Below are 19,094 nucleotides of genomic sequence, written 5' to 3'. Positions count from 1 at the left end.
GGGGTCACTCCACAGTTGAATAAACCGACAACAGTAATTTTAACTCTCCTAATTAACCCACAATAATACAGATTTCCTACCTTGGAATAGTTATACTGCATAACTCCAACATTGTATATGGCTCATGTCAATCAACAATCTTTCCTGAGAAGTTATGAAAATAGCAGCTTTTCTATCACAGTCCAATTTATTCAGACTCATATGACTAAGAATATCCTTAAAACACCAACTTAAAAGAGCATTCATTTCTAAATTCTTTGGGTGGCCAACAGAGGAGAAAGTAACTGTGTTCACTGGATTTTTAATCTACAACCTTGAAGGAAAAATTCCAGATAAACTTAGTCTTGACAATCGAACATCTTCTTCCAAGAATTCGTCTACCTTTTTTTTTTAAAGGGAATTTCCAGAATCACGTCTGGAGTCAACCACCCATGAAATTATTCAACTTTAAATTTCCTTCCATGTTCTGTGAGACGGGCAGATACAAGTCCATATATTAAAAACAAAAACGGGATCTCAGTTTTTCAGAAACAATTGTGTGAATGGTTGCTGAGTAAATGTCTTTAAGAAAGTGGAGTAATAAGGGCTATTTAAGGGATTCTGAGATATTGTATGATGCCTCTGCACATTGTGCTTTCAGAACCAGAATTTTTATGCTTACAAAATACTATAATTTTTGGAGTTATACTCAAGTTCTTGCACAAAATGTTTTTTAGGAGGCTTTAAAGCTTGATGGTAAATTTATCTATGCTCACATTTGGAAACTGAAAGATATTTTGTTTATGGATTCAATTTATCTATACAGGCAGACATTTAAGACAAGACTGATTTGTCAATAAGCCTTATTCTTTAGGATGGTAGCAGATTCAGTTATTACTAATGCTACTGAGCTCACATAGTCAGAATGGAATTGTAGAGACTCTCCCTCCTGTAAAAAATGGATGTGAACAAAATTAAAGAAGCAAAAAATATGGGTCTGACAAAAAGAAATGTACAAATACTATAATTATATTTCTAACAGAGTTCATTAGGTACAAATGGAAGAAATTAAAAAATAACAAGGAAACCCCACAGTGACACTCTCCAAAGGCCTGAAAAAAGTGAAAGCAAAAATATTAATGTTGGATTTTTAAAGAAAAAGCATATTAAATGGAAAAACTTTCTACATACAGGTTTCACTAGAATATTACTTAACAATGTTCTTTCTACGAAACTAATTTTTCCCTCTGAACTTGAAAATGTAAATTTGTGGTGATAACTGAGTTTTAGAAGTTTAAAAATATACACAAGCAAAAAACACTAGCACAAAATGAGGATTAATTAAAATGAATAGTATATATGCACAAATCTTTAGGCTGTTTGAGTAAAACACTGTGTCAAGATACACTGGAAGAAAAGGCCAGACAAGTACAGACATCCATGTCTGATTCAAAAGCAGTTGTTAGATTTCATTTCTGACTGTTAAATATTCCCTTCATTTACAATCTTGGTATTTACTATAAAACTTTTCCTTCAAAGAGTAGGGACAATAACACATAAACCATCAACTAGTGAAATCATGGGACTTCAAAGGTATTTCACATTCTCTGGAGCTTATTTTAAAATTAATGGATTAATCCAGGTTATCTAAGGGTCACAAACAAGTGATTGCAACATGTATATATTGCAATTTTATTTTAATCGCACAAATGAAAAGTTAGCATGTAGGAAATTTAAATGACACAGTATGGTAAAAATAGCAGAGAACAAATTGAAAAATAAAATCTAAAAAGGAGGTACACCTAAAGCATGAAAATTCAACATTCATTAGTGTTTCATCTTCAGTTTTGATTGACACTTAATGTGGAAAAAAATTTTTTAAACAACAAACTTTTAAATCATGATGACTCTTCTGAAGAGATTTCAGCACCAGCACTAAGATTTGTACATTCAGTTTGTTTGCGATTGACTTGTTAGCCATTTACAGAGTGTATAGTACAGATTTGTCACAGATCAGATCACAGTGTTGAGAAAGCAGTACCTTCCTGGAATTAGAAAGGATCCCCTAAACTGTACTCAGCTTAAGACATCCAATTTACAAAAGCACAAAAACTGTAATATTCTGGTTTTAAGGACATTAATTTTTAACAATAAGGAAAATAACCTTAGCTTCTATGTCTCACTTTAATTACTGAAATCTCTGGCAATGACATAACTGTCAGTATGACAGCAAATGTTTACAGTAAACCTTAATTCAATCAAATTTCCTTTAAAAAACAAATTCAGCAACCTGGGATAACATAAAAGATAGATGAAAAGTAGCATGAATAAACATTGGGTGTTTTTTTTCTTTTATACAGAAATCATGTTAATTTTTGACCAAGGCACAAAACGTTTAGTGCATAAACCAGTTTCTTTCAGGATTCAGTATTTTAGTCTCTTGGACTACTTGTACCCAATATACTATTCCACCAGGCTATTGAACTTTTCTAACAAAATCAAACATGATTTCTGATCAGATTGGTGGGGGTGTAAACAATCTCAATGATAAAATGTGTGCTTAAAAAAATTATGTGAACAAAGATGAAATGCCTCCTATTACTTTTTTACAGAGAACAGTACTTTAAAAGCTTGCTTTTTATCTTTAATGCCTTCACTATCACATGCAGAACAATGAACAGTCACTGGAAAGAAGAACTGTATACTATTATGATAAGTTCCACCACAGTCTAGTCTTTAAAATGGAATCTCTACAGAAGCAAGAAACATTTTAAAGGGGGTGGGGGGGAAAGGGGTGAACATCCCTTATCAACCTTCCTTGAAGTGGTAAGTGCTGTGGATCTACTTTGGTTAACCATAGGGGAATATGCTATGTAAAAGCTTTTTGTCCTATAAACTGAGACTCAAAGAATCTAAAAGGCAAATTAAAATGTGAGTATTTTTCCAAATTCTAGTAAAATTTCTGATCCCTACAGACCTGAAAACAAATGTGGCACTAAAACTGCTTAGCATAAATCAAGATATGGCAGGAGGACGTAGGGGTGGGAGGTGAGGAGCTGGTGGTGCGAGGGGTGCAGGGGGGTTGTGTATAGTGGAATTTGACTTACTAAAACTTCCCAAGAATTATATTTCTATTGGTAGCCATTCACAGGAATCTTTTTCCCACTTAATCTTACCAGCTTCAAATTAAAAAGGCAAGAAAGAGAAGGTGGATTTAACACACACACACACACACACACAGACACAGACGCAGAATAATTGTTTCTTCTTTCCACCAGTAAAATCTCACTTCATTCCCTAAAGAAAATGATGTAGAATTCTTCATTATCTTCTCTATCCCCAGTATTTCTGTGAACCTAGTATTATCACAATTCTTTTCCTTGTTAGTTTATCAAAGCAAATTTCAAAAGTAGCCTCAAAGAGAGAGCCAGGAATATGTACCTGGATGTTTGTACTCTTTATTACTGTAGCAAGGACATGGATGTAATGATTCCCAAATTCAGTGATCGAACTTTTTGAGTTCCACAGGGATAAGCTAGATGATGTGAAACTCAGACCCATGAAGTTACCTAAGATACAAGTAACTGTAAAGAAAGATTAAGTACTTTGTTCTATTAACATGGTTACTGATTAAAGTCACAAAATATTCCTCATTATTATTCATGCACAAAATGTCTGAGAAAAAATATATTGCAGAAAAATAATTAATTTTAAATGAAAAATAATTCCCCCCTTTCCTCCCACAAATAATTTTTTTTTTCCTGGGGCTGGGTGTGGAAAGACTACTTAATGTTTGTGATGTGCACTGATTTATGTAATAAAAACAAAAAACAAATTTTGTGGTGGTTGTTACATGTCCACATGCATAAATCTAAAAAAAGCTTGGAAACCTACAGTAAACCTATAACATACTATTTTTAACATTTGACCACTGATTGTATCATGTAGATTTGGTAAAGCATTTTAACAATTTAGGAAGGCATCTACATTTTTGAATTTTGGACTGTACTTTTTGTTTTTAATCTACAAAACTGCATGAAGGCTAACTAGAGAGGCTTCCTATCATTCTAGAATTCCCCAAACTGGACAAGTCAATGTTTAGGTCACTTTCTTACAAATAACTCCTTCTCATAAACACATACATTTCCACTTGTTCCATGTTTTGTGATCTGAACCTATACATGTAATAATTCATGGAATATCAAATGTGACAGGAAGACAAAACCTGAGAAACATTTGCAGTACAACAAAATAACTTGCTAAATCCTTCATTAACACTGAAAACCTCTCTGAAAAGCCTTCTTGAACTTTTCTCCTCTTTGTTTTAACAATGAATTCTGAAAAATGTGCAATTTTATCTTGACATGAGAATATTTCAATGCACTGTGATCTTGCCTGACAGGTATAGGATTTTCTGCATAATCATTACAGTAATTCTTAGACTCTTTTCCATCCTGTTGTAAAGGTCAGAAAAAAGCAGCAAACTGGGAGGGAAATAATAGCAGGTCATTGTAGATGTGTGACAGCTTTTATAATATGTTGATTTTCCCTCATTCCAAGTGTTTGTTTCCATTTTCTTCTAACAGCCCACAAAATGTAGTTACTTTATGTTTTCGGGTCAAAGTCTTATCCTTAGTTTTACTTTTTTTTATGCAGTATTTGATTTGCTGAGTTCCTGTCTGATTGCTGATTAGAAAAAGGGGGAAAAAAAAAAGAAAGAAAATCCATTAGTTATTATCGCAAATGAAATGATGACTCTCACAACTACAGACAATGATGAATTTATCAAGCCATCTTATTAAGGAGAGACAATAAAAAATGATGTGTTTTTTTATGAAAACTAAGTTTCCAGATAGAGAATACATATATCATTTCATTTCAAATTAAAAATGCTACTATTATTTTAATTTTTGTGTGAACATGCAGATGAAAAAATCCATGTGAAGGCTTAACTTTAAAGGAATAAGAATGAAGAATGGCATCATCTTTGAGAAGCTCTTACTCATTTGATTTTTCTCTTTACTCTACTACGTATGAGATCCAATAAGCTTGTATATCACAAATTATATCTAACTCTCACACACTTTTTATGTCCCTCTCTTTGGGACATAAGCCTCTGCCTCCAAGGTTAGCCTAAGTCTGGAGGTGAATGAGCATCGAAGTCAATTCAAAAGCAGTTGTAGTTCTAAAATAACATTTAAATGGTTATACATTTATTCATTTATTTTTACAAATTGTTTTCTTCTGATGTAAGTAGCATATACATTTAGAAACTCACCGTCAATGAGCTCTTCTTTTAGTTTTGTTAATTCTTTTCTCATTTCATCTAAAATATCCTAAAATAAGCAGAGAAAAAAGAAAGAGGAAAATAAATCACAGCCACAGGTACTTCGATAAATAATTAACATAAACAGAATCTTTCCTTATTGGAACGTAGCATGAAGTGGAAGAGATGATATTTTAAACTAAAACAATTACTTCCTTGCCCTAAGAAAGGCATGAATCAGCAGATTTCTGGAAAGAGTCCAGCTCTTCCTTGGTTTAGTTCATTGAATTAGTTAAAAAAGTGATGGGAAGGAGGAAAATGACCAAGTAAAGAAGCAAGGTAGGATAGCCAAACTGTTGGATCTTAAGAACATCATTTAGTTGGAAATATTCATAGCATTAAAGCTCAAAGGGACCTGTGCGAACATCCCAGTTCAAACTTCATTTTACAAAAAGGTGAGGTCCATGGAGGTTATAGTTTTACGTACACACAGAAGACAACCAATAACAAAAACCATTTTTTCAAATCCAAGTAGAAATGTTTGAACAACTGACTCCACTCCATTATTACCAAGAATTAAGAGATTACTACAGAGGGTGTCCCAAATCTTAGTGCAGTTTTAAGACTTTGGGGATACCCCATATTTTGAAAATCCAAGATGTGAGACTTGGAAACTATGGAATACTACAGAAATTAGGGAATGATTATTAACACAACAAAATGATCCTCTTTGCAAAATGATTCACTACCAGGTTGTCTCAAATAATAACTTCCCTAAGACATTTAAATAACTAAATTTATTATAGGATATAGAAATAGGGAAGTGAAGAAGTGCATAACTGAATTTTCTTTAAAATTCTAGCCCCAAAATAAATGAGCAAATAAAAATCATCTCAGAAATAAGGCAATTTAGATTAAGTGGAAAAATGGAATTCAATTAGGAAAAATCCTCAGTTTACAAAACTTTCAGAAGCAAATGTACTGTGAAAAATTAAATAACCTCATTCTCATATCTATACTTCCAACCCTTTGATAACTCTATGTTTACTATTAAAACCACATTATGGCTGCATTTTTAAAAACCTGATTTCTCTGTTTAACATAATATAGATGTTGATTTTTTTTCCTGAAGATTAATTAAACTGTTCTCTCTTCATCATATGAAAATGAATTTGCAAAAAGAGTTATTTCATTGTTTAATTAAATACAATTTTTAGCTTTGTTTATTTTCACATATAGATTACCCCAGAAGCTACTCTAGAATAAAGTACAATTGATATTAGAAGTAGAAACAGACACAAATTATGAATAACTGCCAGTAAATACATTATACCTGCTTCAACCTGTTATAGTCTAGCCCTTCTGACTGCACTCCATTGGCACTGGGTTGCGCAGATGGTGTAGATTTTGGTCTATAGAAAGGAAAAATTGGGAAAAAACAAAGGTGAATTTTGCTTAAAATTTTAAATGGTTAACAACGGAATTATTTAAAACCAAATACTAAATTTAAATTACATTTTTAAAAAAAGAAAATAGATCTGGTTGAAAATTAGCCACCAAAAATAAGAAAACTAATTTTTAAAAAAAGTTTTTCCATTTTTTTCTCTCAGGACTACCTGTTATTTGCTAATGGGCTAGAAAATAATAACAAATGGAGAGGGAAAAGAAGAGTAGAAAGTAGTTCTTTCAGAACACAATAAGGAAAAGAATGTACAGCATGCCAACAAGACAAACATCCCTAACAGGGCCATTTAAATCAACAAAGTGGCCCATTTGGCAGCTTCATCAGATTCTTGTTTTCTTCTCTACCAGGTGTGTAGCAAAGTGACAGAATGGATACCATGACTTTGACTTGGAAATTCTATGTCCCACAAAAAAGGAACATTAAAAGAAAGTTTTCAAAATAAATGCTTATTGATTCAAAAAAGTGCTGACAATACTACAGGCTAGATTTTGAGAAGCAAAGACAGACGCTTAGGTTCAGGTATATTTGTGGGTAATTATCCAACTTCTTCTACACAAAAATTTTTGGGAAAACTCACCTGATAAAATAGTTTAATATTTCACAAAATCTATTATTTTAATGATGTGGGTATTTACTTTTGTGGACAGGATCCAATGTGACCCAATATTCATCACCTAGTGGAAACTGTTTCACTGACAAGATTTTTTTGTACTTAAAGTCTGATCTCTGGATAATGGCTGTCACCTGACCCTCTCCAGTTTGGCAGACTCTCCAGACTGGCTTGTGATTCACTGGCACAGCGTGAAAACCTAGGGTCACTGCCATGCCACAGTGAAACACCAGATTAGGATTTTAGTGGAGAACTCATAAAATAAGCTTATGAAACTGCACATTTCTGCTATAATAAACCAAGCTTTTAAATTAAAATACCATTTTCTTAACAAAGAATATTGGTAAATTAATAACCTTTGCGCATGGTGCAGATATTACTTGAACTGCACTTTAACTCTGGGACATAGAAAAAAAGCTTAAAAAACATGTCCTCTAGCTTTGTTTTTTAGGCTAGCCACTCTACAAATATTCACTTTTAGAAAAATATTCACTTTAAAATATTTCGTTTTTTTTTTAAAAATATGTTTAAAATACAGAATCTGTTGACAAATATATGGACATATAACCTCTGGTGATTAAATACATCTTAAGCCAAACTATTCCAAAATAAATTACTTTGCCTCTCTTTCCAAATCTGGCAAGAAGAGAAAAACCTTCAATACAAAATTCAATTGTAGTTGGTAACATCTATTTTAAAAGTCAAAATAGTAAATTAACCTAAGAGTTCCACATATGAAAAACAAATTCAAGTAAAAAGATAAATCACACACTTTCAATTTAATAAGTTATTAAAATGATGTTAGAAACTCTGTGAACCACAAGGTCTATTCAATAAAAATAGCTTTTCATAGAGTGTTATTAAGCTTTGAATCTTTTGGTGTAATTAGATGATACTTATTTCAGTTTACAGTTTTATGACATCAAATCAGCCAAATTTTGCACCCTTACATACCCACCAATGCAAGCTGGAATGAAATACAAGGAAAAAAAAAAGAAATATGATTCTTTTGGATAAGAAAATGCATGTTCATTCTCTCTGATAAGAGGTTTTGTCCCTCTATTTCCAGTGTTTGTGCCATATACAAACAGGCTCATAGCTTGAGATCTGGAAGGATATCTAACCCAAACCCCTCATTGTACAGCTGAAGAAACGAAGGAAGGCCTAGCGTGGTTATGTGACTTACCAACGTCACAAAGGTAGGAAGCAGCAGAGCTGGGATTTGAACCCAGGTGCTCTAACTCCAAATTCAACCCTCTGTTCACTATACCACTAAATATTTACTGGGCTGCCCATGGTATGTAGAACACTGTAATGTGCATATATGGGAATTCGTTCACCTCTGCTATTCCTAGTGTCTACAATTAGTATAAAATAATTAATCATCAACTGTATTTTTAAAAATTCTCTTATTTGTGTTGGTAGCATATCTTCATCTACTAGGATTAGGTCATCATTTTTTCTCACCTAACTTGCAAAATTAATATCTGAATTAACTTCACCAAATAGACAACATCCTGGTGTAATAAGGATTATGAAATAGGCCACAGATTTATCTACTGAACAACAGATCAATTATATTGTTATATAGTAAACTATGGTTGAAACATGCAGTTTTAAAAGACTTAACTCATGCTAACATGCAATCCACCACCAGCACCACCAGGATAATTAGCTAAAGGGGGGAACTTTTCATACTGAAGGAAAGAAGTAATCACCACTTTCTGGAAAAAAATGTTTCAACCAAAGTATCAAACAATTTTTTTAGGGAAATGTGCTACTGAAGAATGTAGCGAACATTTATTTACTTAACAATGATTAAATGTTAAATGCACTTTACTATGCCTATTTAAAATTCCATGAGGCTAGCAAATGAGATTTAATCGGAACTAAGTTAAAAAATTATAAATTAAACCATATTGCTTAATAAGAAAAAACTACTACTGGTCTTTATGACCAAAAATTACTGGAAAATCATTTTAATAGTAACACAAAATGTGTGAATTTGGTTACAGAACACCTTAAATGCCACCTAATGCCACAAAATGGTTTCAAATATCTGTTCTCAACAGCTTTGGTAAATGTTCTAAACAAAGAAAAAATATGTCTAATAATGTGGCTAAATTAGCTGTTCTGAGGTGCTGGATTCTTACCTTCACTTGCATGAGGACAAAGGAAAAATAATTGTTAGGTTTCAGGGATTATTCCCATTTTATGGGAAAGGAAGAGGTATGTCAGGGTAGTTTCCCATAAGCTACTTATGCTATTACACTTACGAGGAGTGCAATTTGTTGCTAGAATCAGTTAAAGAGAGATTAAACTATCTTTCAAAGCTCAATGATCTGTGTGAGCCATTAAAATCAATATAATTCATCATCAAAAGGCAAAACTTGAATTAAACATTAGTCTCTATTATTTTAAATGGGTCAAATGAAATAAGCCAATTCAGAATTTAGTGTGTAATGTTAACTGCTAAATTAAAACACCATATTTACCACTAAGCAACTTAGAAATTGAGATTCTCATCAAAAAGTAAATATGTCAAATACTGGCCTGCATTCAACTTCTGAAGTTATTCTACAAATGTAGTAATGCATTTCTCGTTAATACTAACAAAGTTCACTTAATTTTGATAGCCCTCTTCTTAAGATCTCTGGCTTTGTTTCTCACGTAAATGAAGTCCACTATAAAAAGAGCAGCTTCAGATACATATTGCTAGGGACAACACTTTATGGAAACTAGTTGTAAGAAATACCTCCATCATTGCTTGAAAGAAGGGCTAGGAGCACTAAGTCATCTGATTCATAAGGCTTTGGTTTTCCTAAGTTCCTATGGAGCCATTCTCAAACTAGGGTCTTGGCTACATACAGAAAGAAAGTGGGCCAAAATATACACTTTTAAATAATTCTCTGGAATAATAAGCAGTGTGAGGTATGAATATGGATGACCACTGGTTTGACTATGCTGAAATTACTATCACAACACAGTAGACATCAGCTTATTCATCAGTGAGGTTGACTACAGGAGAAGAAATACAACTGTAAGTTTTTAATTAAGCTTTTGAGCTCTACCACTCTTAAAAATGAATTTTTAAAGAAGTTATAAAGTCAAACTTTGTAATTTTTTTTTGTGTGGTGATTACCAGTCCATGTAAAAAAAGCTCAGCCCTATCCTGAATGCATGTTATTAATGGGTCTCAAATCACAAAGTCACATCAGGATGATACCTGTGTAATGAATCATAGGACCTGTTGTCAAAAACAATCTGATTTTTCCTTGGAGAATCCCGTCTATGAAGGGGAAAAACCATTTAAAAGGGTATACAATAGTATGTTCTGAAAGTTTTTGTCATGGTACTGTTTTACAGGTCTTGCTTTTTGCAAGTTATGTCAAATAAAGTAAGAAGTAACAGAAGGCAATAACTTTAATACAGCCTTTCAACAAAAATCAGAACTTAAAAAATTTTTATAAACACTGAAGAAAATCTATTTACTTTTCAATTTTAGTAAAGCAAAAAATCCTAGAGATTATCTTTATGGCACATTGCCTTAAGAAAGCAACCCAACACCACCATAGATCAACCAAAATAAAAACTGTTTACAGATAGATCTTTCCAAATAATTAAGTACAAAGCTCTACACTTTAAAGTACCAGTCAAGAATCCTTTAAACATGAATTCAATGAGGCAAAATTATCTTTAACAAAAGGCACAGGTCCCATTTTCATCACATTCTGAACATATTACTAAGTAAAACACTTGATAAAAATCAAGTGAATGACTACGTATTAAAGAATCTGTAAGTTGTTTTAGGGACCTTAAACTCAAGTCAACAAAGCAAAAGCAGTTTTATTCTAAAGCATTTTTCCCCTTCAATTTTTACTGTTGTTGGTTGACATTCTGGTTTGATGTATGTGACAAAATGCAGGCTTAGGTAACATGTTAAATCACCTTATACACACACACACACACACACAACACACACATGCAAATGTGCACTTGCACACACGAAAAAGGTCACTATTTCCCTGTACTGCAAAAAGATAAGACGCAACTATATATATATATATATATATATATATATATATATATATATATATATATATATATATATATATATATATATATATATATATTATATATATATATATATATATTATATATAAAATATCTGACACTTAGATGGCTCTTTCAGGTTTACACAGCACTTTGCCTACATTATCTCATTTGATCCTCGGAAATTAATTATAAGGCAACAGCATTATGTGTTCATGAACTACTTGTGTAAAGGGGCAGGAAGGTAAAAGAGGACAAAATGGGGAAAGAGAGGAAAAGGAAGAGAAGTGGAAGAGGCAGAGGGTGGGGAGAATAATAGGTGGGAGAGAGCAACAATAGTCCAGGGAATCCATCTACTCAATAAGCACATGCTCCAAAGAGCACGGGAAGTGCTCATCTGCAGAACCCCCAGCCAGTATCAGTGCTCCTGTTTTGCTCCCAGTGTACTTTGCTGTGTGAGGTATGACTCTAGACCCCTCTTTTCATCACTGCCACGGAAAGTCTTTTCAGACTAGTGACGCTACTGAGAGGAGAAACCAGAACTGGCCTTCCTAAAGACTCTGGCCAGCCAGAAAGCCCCTGCTGCGTCCTGGAAGAAGAAATAATTATGAGGCAGTCGGCATCCTTGAATAGAATCAAATTCATGTAGGAAGCCATTCCTCACAGCTAAGTATTTATCTATTCTTATTTTCATCTCTGAGTAGAAGTCCTGGTTCTAACCTGCTGCCTGATTGTTTACTAAGAAGGACATCTCAAAAAATACAATTTATATTTAATTATTACCACGGCAATGACCTTGGATCCCTCTACTCTCTGATACAGACTGACTTCTTTTAAAAAGAACCTAACCCCCTTTCCAACTGTAGCTTTAAAGAGATTGTTCTGTACTTTATGGGTGATTGATTCAAAGTCATTTCAAAGGTAACTCTGACTAGTCTTACATGCTGACTTTAGAACTTAATCCCCTGATTCAAAGTCATTTCAAAGGTAACTCTGACTAGTCTTACATGCTGACTTTAGAACTTAATCCCCCTTTACAATACTGTGTTATAGGTGAGAAGGAAATATAGGCTGGCAGACTGGCCTAAAAGCAATAGGTCTATAGCCAAAGATAGAACTTGAACTTGGGCTTCTCTTGGCTCCCAGATGTAGCACATTCTTCCACTATGCCAGGAAAAAGAAAACCCTGATTTTCCAAAGGAAAATTTAAGAAAAAGAAAAAAAGTAAAGGCCCCAAATCTATTAATAGCTGAAAACGCCTTTTAATTAAATCTATTACCTACCACGACATCTCTTAAGTCAGTAGAACAATTTTAAGAAACAAAACAAAATACAACACTAGTCCTGTAATTCTAATGGCAGAGGACCTTTCTTAGCTTTAAGCTTTAGTTTCCTAGTTTGTAAAATGAGGCATATAGTAACTATACTACCTACTTCACAGGGGTTCTGTGAGAAAACATAAGTCATTATCTTAGTGGCCAAGAAACAACTACTACATACACATGAATGCACACACAATTGCGTGTGTGCATGAAATGGAGGAAAAGGAATAATCTAATTCAATACAACACATATTTGTGAAGTTCCCATTTGCATTACAGCTAAATTTCATTTCTAGATCATGTCTCACATGTTAACATATCTAATGAAAAAACTATAATAACACTTCTCTAAACGGTGAATTTTTAAAGTATCTATCAAGACTTTAAAAGAAACAGTCTAAATACTCTCAAAAATGTATGAAAATAAATTTTTCTTAGGTTTAATGAACCTAGTTATACCACTTACGGTGATCAGAGGGGCAGCTTTCAATGCCTCATCCTAAATTTCACAGGAATCAAATTATGCTCAATTTCAAGCAAAATAATTATCTTAATGTCCTTCGACTGCATTTGTCAATCAGAGCACTTCACAAAGAATTAAGGAGAAATAACTAAGCTTCCTGGTAGAAAAACTCAAGTACGCACAGAAGGCCCCATGCTACCTATGAAAATCAAGAAGATGGACTGTATGGAAACCTCCAGTCCCACACATGGAGAGAGGACTTCACCCACATGAGATGAATCTTCAGAAGTGGTCCTCTACTGACTTAGGACAGTTCATTCTCTGGCATGCAATCTAGTAATGCATCTCTTAAAAGTACAATGACCATACTTTCAAAACCAATAATCAGGACACAGTTTAACAACTGATAGCCTTTTGGCATTGTCTTTTAAAAGATCACTTTATTTTCTTGAAATCAAGAAAATCCCACTAGACTCATACATTATTACAAAAAGCATATAAATTACCTAGAAAATACTTCAATAAGACACCTGGAAAATAAGTGGAACAGTTTCTAGCACTGGGTAGGAATATTATAATATCTGATCTTTTAATTACTATACTTAAATGTAGGCACTTTAAAATATCTCAGAAAACATAAATGTACTAAGATTGTATACTAAAAAGATTTATAAACAACAAGATTTGCTATGTGATATGGAACCAGATCTTGATATTCTTAATAAAATAGGACACCATCCGACAGTCATACAAATATAATGAATATGCTGATTAATTATGATGCAGAGACTTAAAACAGAAAAAAAATTTGGGCAAAAGCATTTTAATCATAATAAAATAATGTAAGGTTTCTGATAACTTCAACAATTGTGTCAGACAATAATATCAACCTGCCTCTTGCAAAAGAAACCACTTACAAAAAAAGCCAAATTAAGAATATGGGTCCAGGCTTAACACATACCAGATTCATGGAGATTTCAAGATATCCGACTTATACTTTCCTATCACCTAGATTTCTAAATTCAGAAGTCAAGTGTGTCTAACCTGGAGTAAAATTAGGCAAAAAGCTCCAGACTTTACATACAGAAAGGCTACAACAAAGTATTTTGTGAAAGAATAATATCTTTCAAGGAATTCTGTTTTCAGACAGAGGTAACAGAACTAGAACTCCATTACAGCCAAGGGAATTTCATTTTTTCAGGATGAAAGCTGCAAGACACTACTAGCTAGAATCGCACAGAAAAATAATGTCAATTTTTGGAAGGTGAGGGGAGAGAGAGGAAATGATGAAAATAAGCATTTATGAGGTATATATAATGAAGTAACAGACTAACTTCTGGGACAAGTATCAATTGATTGCTTTCCTCTCATTATCCACATCACTAAAAACTGTTTAAACTAAAAGGCTTTCACGTTTTAAACAGAAGTTTTTACAAAACTACTTTTAAAATTTCTCAGGCAGTATGACGTGCCATTTTTAAACTGTCACTTATACAAATAATGTACCTGGAGATAACAGGTGACTTGCTGCCATTCATCGTATTAGTTCTCTCCCAAGGTTTTCTTGTTGGTTCTTTAAAAAGGAGAGAGACATACAACCAAAATATAAAATACTTAAGTTTTCAGAAACATTTAAAAATTTTAAATACAAATTACTCACCATATTCATGCAAAAATGAAAACCGTGTTTTAATTCGACATAAGTCAAAAGGCAAGATTTCCATTCTGATTAAGACTTATAACATAATTTTCATATCTGTAAAATCAAGGAGTTGGAAGATCCTTTCATAAGGTTCCTCTCCCTCTAAATCCTATGATCCTACTGATTATTTTGCTGTTCCCATTTAAGACTAGAACTCAGAATAAATTAAATGTGACAACAGATACAAGATATATGTTAAAATTTTAAAAGTTATTTTTACTGGTTTTACCACACATAGCTACAATTTTCTTGAATCTTTTCAATTATACAGATAGTTCTAGTTACTTTTATCAGAACAGTATTTGAATAAAGCACAATAAAAGGGGCTGTCGTCCCACTAAAGATGGAGAATCTTGGGACCTGCTGTAATGCTGTTCTCCTGCTGATGCAGCTATCAAATTAATTAAGCTCTGATTAAGTTACTCAATTCAAAAGTTGATACTTATCTCAATTTAAAATACTTTATGCCATCAATGACTTAAGTTAACTAACCCAAAATGCACACTGCCCAACAGTAACACCAAAAAACTTAATCCAAACTTAAAATTAATGTTGGATGGAGAACTAAAATCAGCTTTAGAGTAGGGGTTCTTAATTTTTGGGTCACAGATCCCTTCTTAGAATAAGATGTTTTTAAAATGCATTTTATATACATATAATTACAAAGGAAAACAATTATATTGAAATACAGTTATTGAAATGTCTTCTCCTACAGGCATAGTGGTTTGATGTCATCCCTAAAGATGAACAAACAAGACTTCCTTAAGACTAAGAATTATAAGGCAGCAGCTAGGTGGTGCAGCGGATAGAGTACCAGCCTTGGATTCAGGAGGACCTGAGTTCAAATACGGCCTCAGACATGTAATAATTACTAGCTGTTTGACCCTGGGCAAGTCACTTAACCCCCACTGCCCAACCAAAAAAAAAAAAAGACTAAGAATTATAAATATCCCATGAAAATGCCCTGCTTCTGATTCTTGAACATGCAGTTAGGGGACTATTAGCAGGAGAATGTCTATCTTAAATTGATTCTAAGCTCTTCACTAGAGAAATGCAATTTCCAAGGAAGGATAATGATAAATCATTTCCATTATGGTACAAGGAAAGGAGGAAACTTTAAAATAAGGAATGAGTAAGAGAAAATTACTTAATATATGGAAGCCAGGTACTAAAGAAAGTACCAAGTACAACACAGAAACTGGAAAAGAAAGGAAGATTGATAATATAAGGACAATAATATCCAAGAAATGATCCAATAATGAAATCTATAGCAACACCTAGCAATACACAAAATATATAAAGCATAGGCAAAAAACAAAGTGAATTAGAAAGCCTTTTACAACAAGTCAAATGTGATCTGACAGGTATCAATGAGACTTGTTAGTCTGAGACATGACTGGAATATGGCTCTGGAAGAATATGAGGATGAGGGTTGAGTGGTCTTAAAAGATATCCAAGGAGAGTAATAGAAAGCATGATAGAAAGCACTAGGGGCAAAAAGGAGCAGAAGCAATATTTTTATAGGGTTATATACTACAGGCTATCTAGACAAAAAGAGGAATTTGATGAGGTGTTTGGAAAACAGATCACAAAGCATATACTGGGGCAGACTTCAAATATCTGAAAATCTTATTAGAGATCTTTGTCTGCTAACAATTTTTAAAAATTTGCTTTACTGATAATTTTTGCCTTCAAAAGGCAGAGGATGTAACTAAGGAAACTATGGTATGCTGGATTTGACCTGATTCTGGCCAATATGGATCAATCAATCACATTTATTAAGAGCTTGGTTGGTTGGTTCCAAGTACTGTGTTAAAAGCTGAACAAAGGCAAAAACAGTCACTGTCCCCTAGAAGCTTATATACTAATGGGAAAGACAACATGTGAATACATAAATAGGTGCACTCAAGACAAGTGTAGATAAAAGGCAAGGCTCAAGTGTATGGAGGGAGAGGGAAAAACCTCCTGCAGCAAGTGGTATTTGAACTGAGTCTTGAAAGAGAGCAATTCAGGCCTGGGGTATGTCAGGACAAAGGTGCAGAGACAGGAAATAGTGCGTGAGGAAGAGCTAGTAGGACAGTATCACTGTTCAAGAGAGCAGAGGGAAGTAAAGTATGAAAATACTTGAAAAGAAGGAAAGGCCAAGATGTAAAGACCCTTAAATGTCAACAGAGAACTTCATATTTGATCCCAGAGGTAGTAGGGAGCCAGGGGAATTTATAGAGTGGAGGTGTGGCGGGGTGGGGATGTGAGTAGAGGGGAGACTACAATCAGACCAACACTTTGGCAACCCTGTGGAGGACAGACTAATGTGGGGAGAGATGAGGCAAGGAGACCAATCAAGAAGCTATTGGAATAATCCAGGCAAGAGGTTATGAGGACATAAGCTGGAGTGATGGGAATGTAAATGGAGAGAAGGAAATGTAAAGGAGGGATGCTGTAGAGAAAGAAAACCAGGACTAAACAGATTCAGGCACCATATGGAGAGAGAATATGAAGAGGGGGAAAAAAAAACCAACCAAGGATCTAAGACCAAGTCTTGGAAGATATCCTCATTGAGGAATTGTGACAAGGATGAAGATCCAGAAAAGGAAACTGAGAAGTAGCAAGATGATGATGATCCAGGAGGTGAAGGTAATCAACAGTGTCACATGCTATGAAGAGCTCATGAAGGGTGAGGCTTAAGAAAAGTCTTAGATTTAGCAATTAACAGATCATTAGTTATTCTGGAGAGCAGTTCAAATTGAATGTTAAAATTTCAAAGCTATACTGCACAAGGTTTACAAGAAAGTGGTGAAGAAACATAAAGATGAGTTTTTCAAAAAAGTTACCAGAAAAATCAGGGAAAGACAGAACAATAGCTACCAAAGATGTTAGAATTAAGTACTAATTTTTGGGGGGCTGAGAAAGCCACAGACACGTTTGTTGATATCAAGTAAAGAGCCACTAAATGGAGAGAAATTGAAGATCAGAAGACAGTGGGTATGGTGACAGGCACAATCTGCTAAAGACAAGAGGGAACAAGACAAACGATTTTATGCACAAGACTGAATGGACAGAGGAATAATGGGCAATGACGTCAAGGGGATGCAAGATGAGGAGTCAGTCAATCAATTAAGTATTTATTAAGTGCCTTAAACCAGGCATGGTGCTAAGTTTGGGGGATATAAAAAGAGGCAACAGATAGTACCTACCCTCAAGGAGCTCAAAATCTAATGGGTGAGAAAACAAACAAGCCACATGCAAGATTGATAGAAAATAATTAAAAGAGGAAAGACAGAAGTGGAAGACAGGGATGGCCTCAAACTTCCACCCCCACCCCCCTTCTGGTGAAGTATGAAGTAAGGTCCTAAGCTGAGAGGGTGGGAGTAAGGAGTGCCATGAGAGGCTTGAAATGATAAGAATGTGTGGAACAGCCACTGTGGAAGGTGAGACAAAGAATCAATTAGAAAGAAGTGAAGGTTTGTCTTGCTGTAATGAGGGTCTAGCTAAGATTAAAGAACAAAATTTATAATCTAATTAGCACAATTTTGTGGCTTCCTCCATCTCCATTCAGTAGCATGTGTAGAGAAGTAAAAGAAATAGATACTGAAAGTAATTCAGGGCTGACATTTAACAAATTATGACTAGTGACTAGACTGGGGAGAGGGGTGGGATTTGAGAGCAGGGAATGGTGCAGGGTTGAACTGGTTCACCAAGGGGTTAAAACTGGGACCAGAGAAGAGAACAGCCTGTTATGGTTAGGGGTTGGCCAGGCATAGGGAAAGATCGAATGATAACAGATAATGATGAGAGAAAGCAACCTCAGAATTCATGAACATAGAAGCAGAACATTTATAAGTGATGGCAAGATCAAGATCAAGGTTAGGATCATTTCTGTGTGTAGCTGAGTTGGAAAAGAAGAGCAATTAATGGAAATTCAGTAGATTAGGAACTAGGAAATAAAGCATTTGAAGTAAAATGAATATGTATGTTGAAGAACCCTAATATGAAGGCAGGAGTCAGTGGAGAGAAAGGCAGGTAACAAGCAACTGAATTCACTGAGAAAAAAGGGAGAATGACTTGGGACACGTAAGATAATAGCTACCACGGTCTAGATATTTAGACATTCTTAATGAGGAGAAGTTGCTAAGAGTTATTGGGAGAGTCTGGAAGTATCAATTGGGAACAAGGAATATTGTGACTCCCTCAATACGGCTATTGAAGATGGCTGGGGAGCAGATGAAGATGAGAA

The 19,094-nt window shown here is 34.2% G+C and overlaps 1 protein-coding gene across 9 annotated transcripts in view; it reads right to left on the bottom strand.

The window, feature by feature from the left end:
• Positions 1 to 987: 987 nt before the first annotated feature.
• The window catches only part of ENAH (ENAH actin regulator), a 148,552-nt gene continuing 130,445 nt past the window's right edge, over positions 988 to 19,094 (bottom strand). For 5 of the 9 annotated variants that reach the window (XM_078156287.1, XM_078156289.1, XM_078156290.1 and 2 more), the window contains 5 exons: positions 14,665 to 14,731; positions 10,547 to 10,609; positions 6,579 to 6,657; positions 5,258 to 5,315; positions 988 to 4,665 (listed from right to left, as the gene is read on the bottom strand). In XM_078156287.1, the coding sequence (XP_078012413.1) occupies positions 4,628 to 4,665; positions 5,258 to 5,315; positions 6,579 to 6,657; positions 10,547 to 10,609; positions 14,665 to 14,731 (305 nt within the window). In that variant the 3' untranslated portion in view covers positions 988 to 4,627. The remainder of the gene's footprint in view (positions 4,666 to 5,257; positions 5,316 to 6,578; positions 6,658 to 10,546; positions 10,610 to 14,664; positions 14,732 to 19,094) is intronic. The other 4 variants (XM_020982163.2, XM_078156291.1, XM_020982164.2 and 1 more) reach the window with 1 other exon arrangement.

Source organism: Phascolarctos cinereus, unplaced genomic scaffold (assembly GCF_003287225.1).
Source record: "Phascolarctos cinereus isolate Bilbo 61053 unplaced genomic scaffold, phaCin_HiC Scaffold_5;HRSCAF=322, whole genome shotgun sequence".
In the NCBI taxonomy this organism is placed as follows: Eukaryota; Metazoa; Chordata; class Mammalia; order Diprotodontia; family Phascolarctidae; genus Phascolarctos; species Phascolarctos cinereus.
This window is presented reverse-complemented; position numbering and strand designations above follow the sequence as displayed.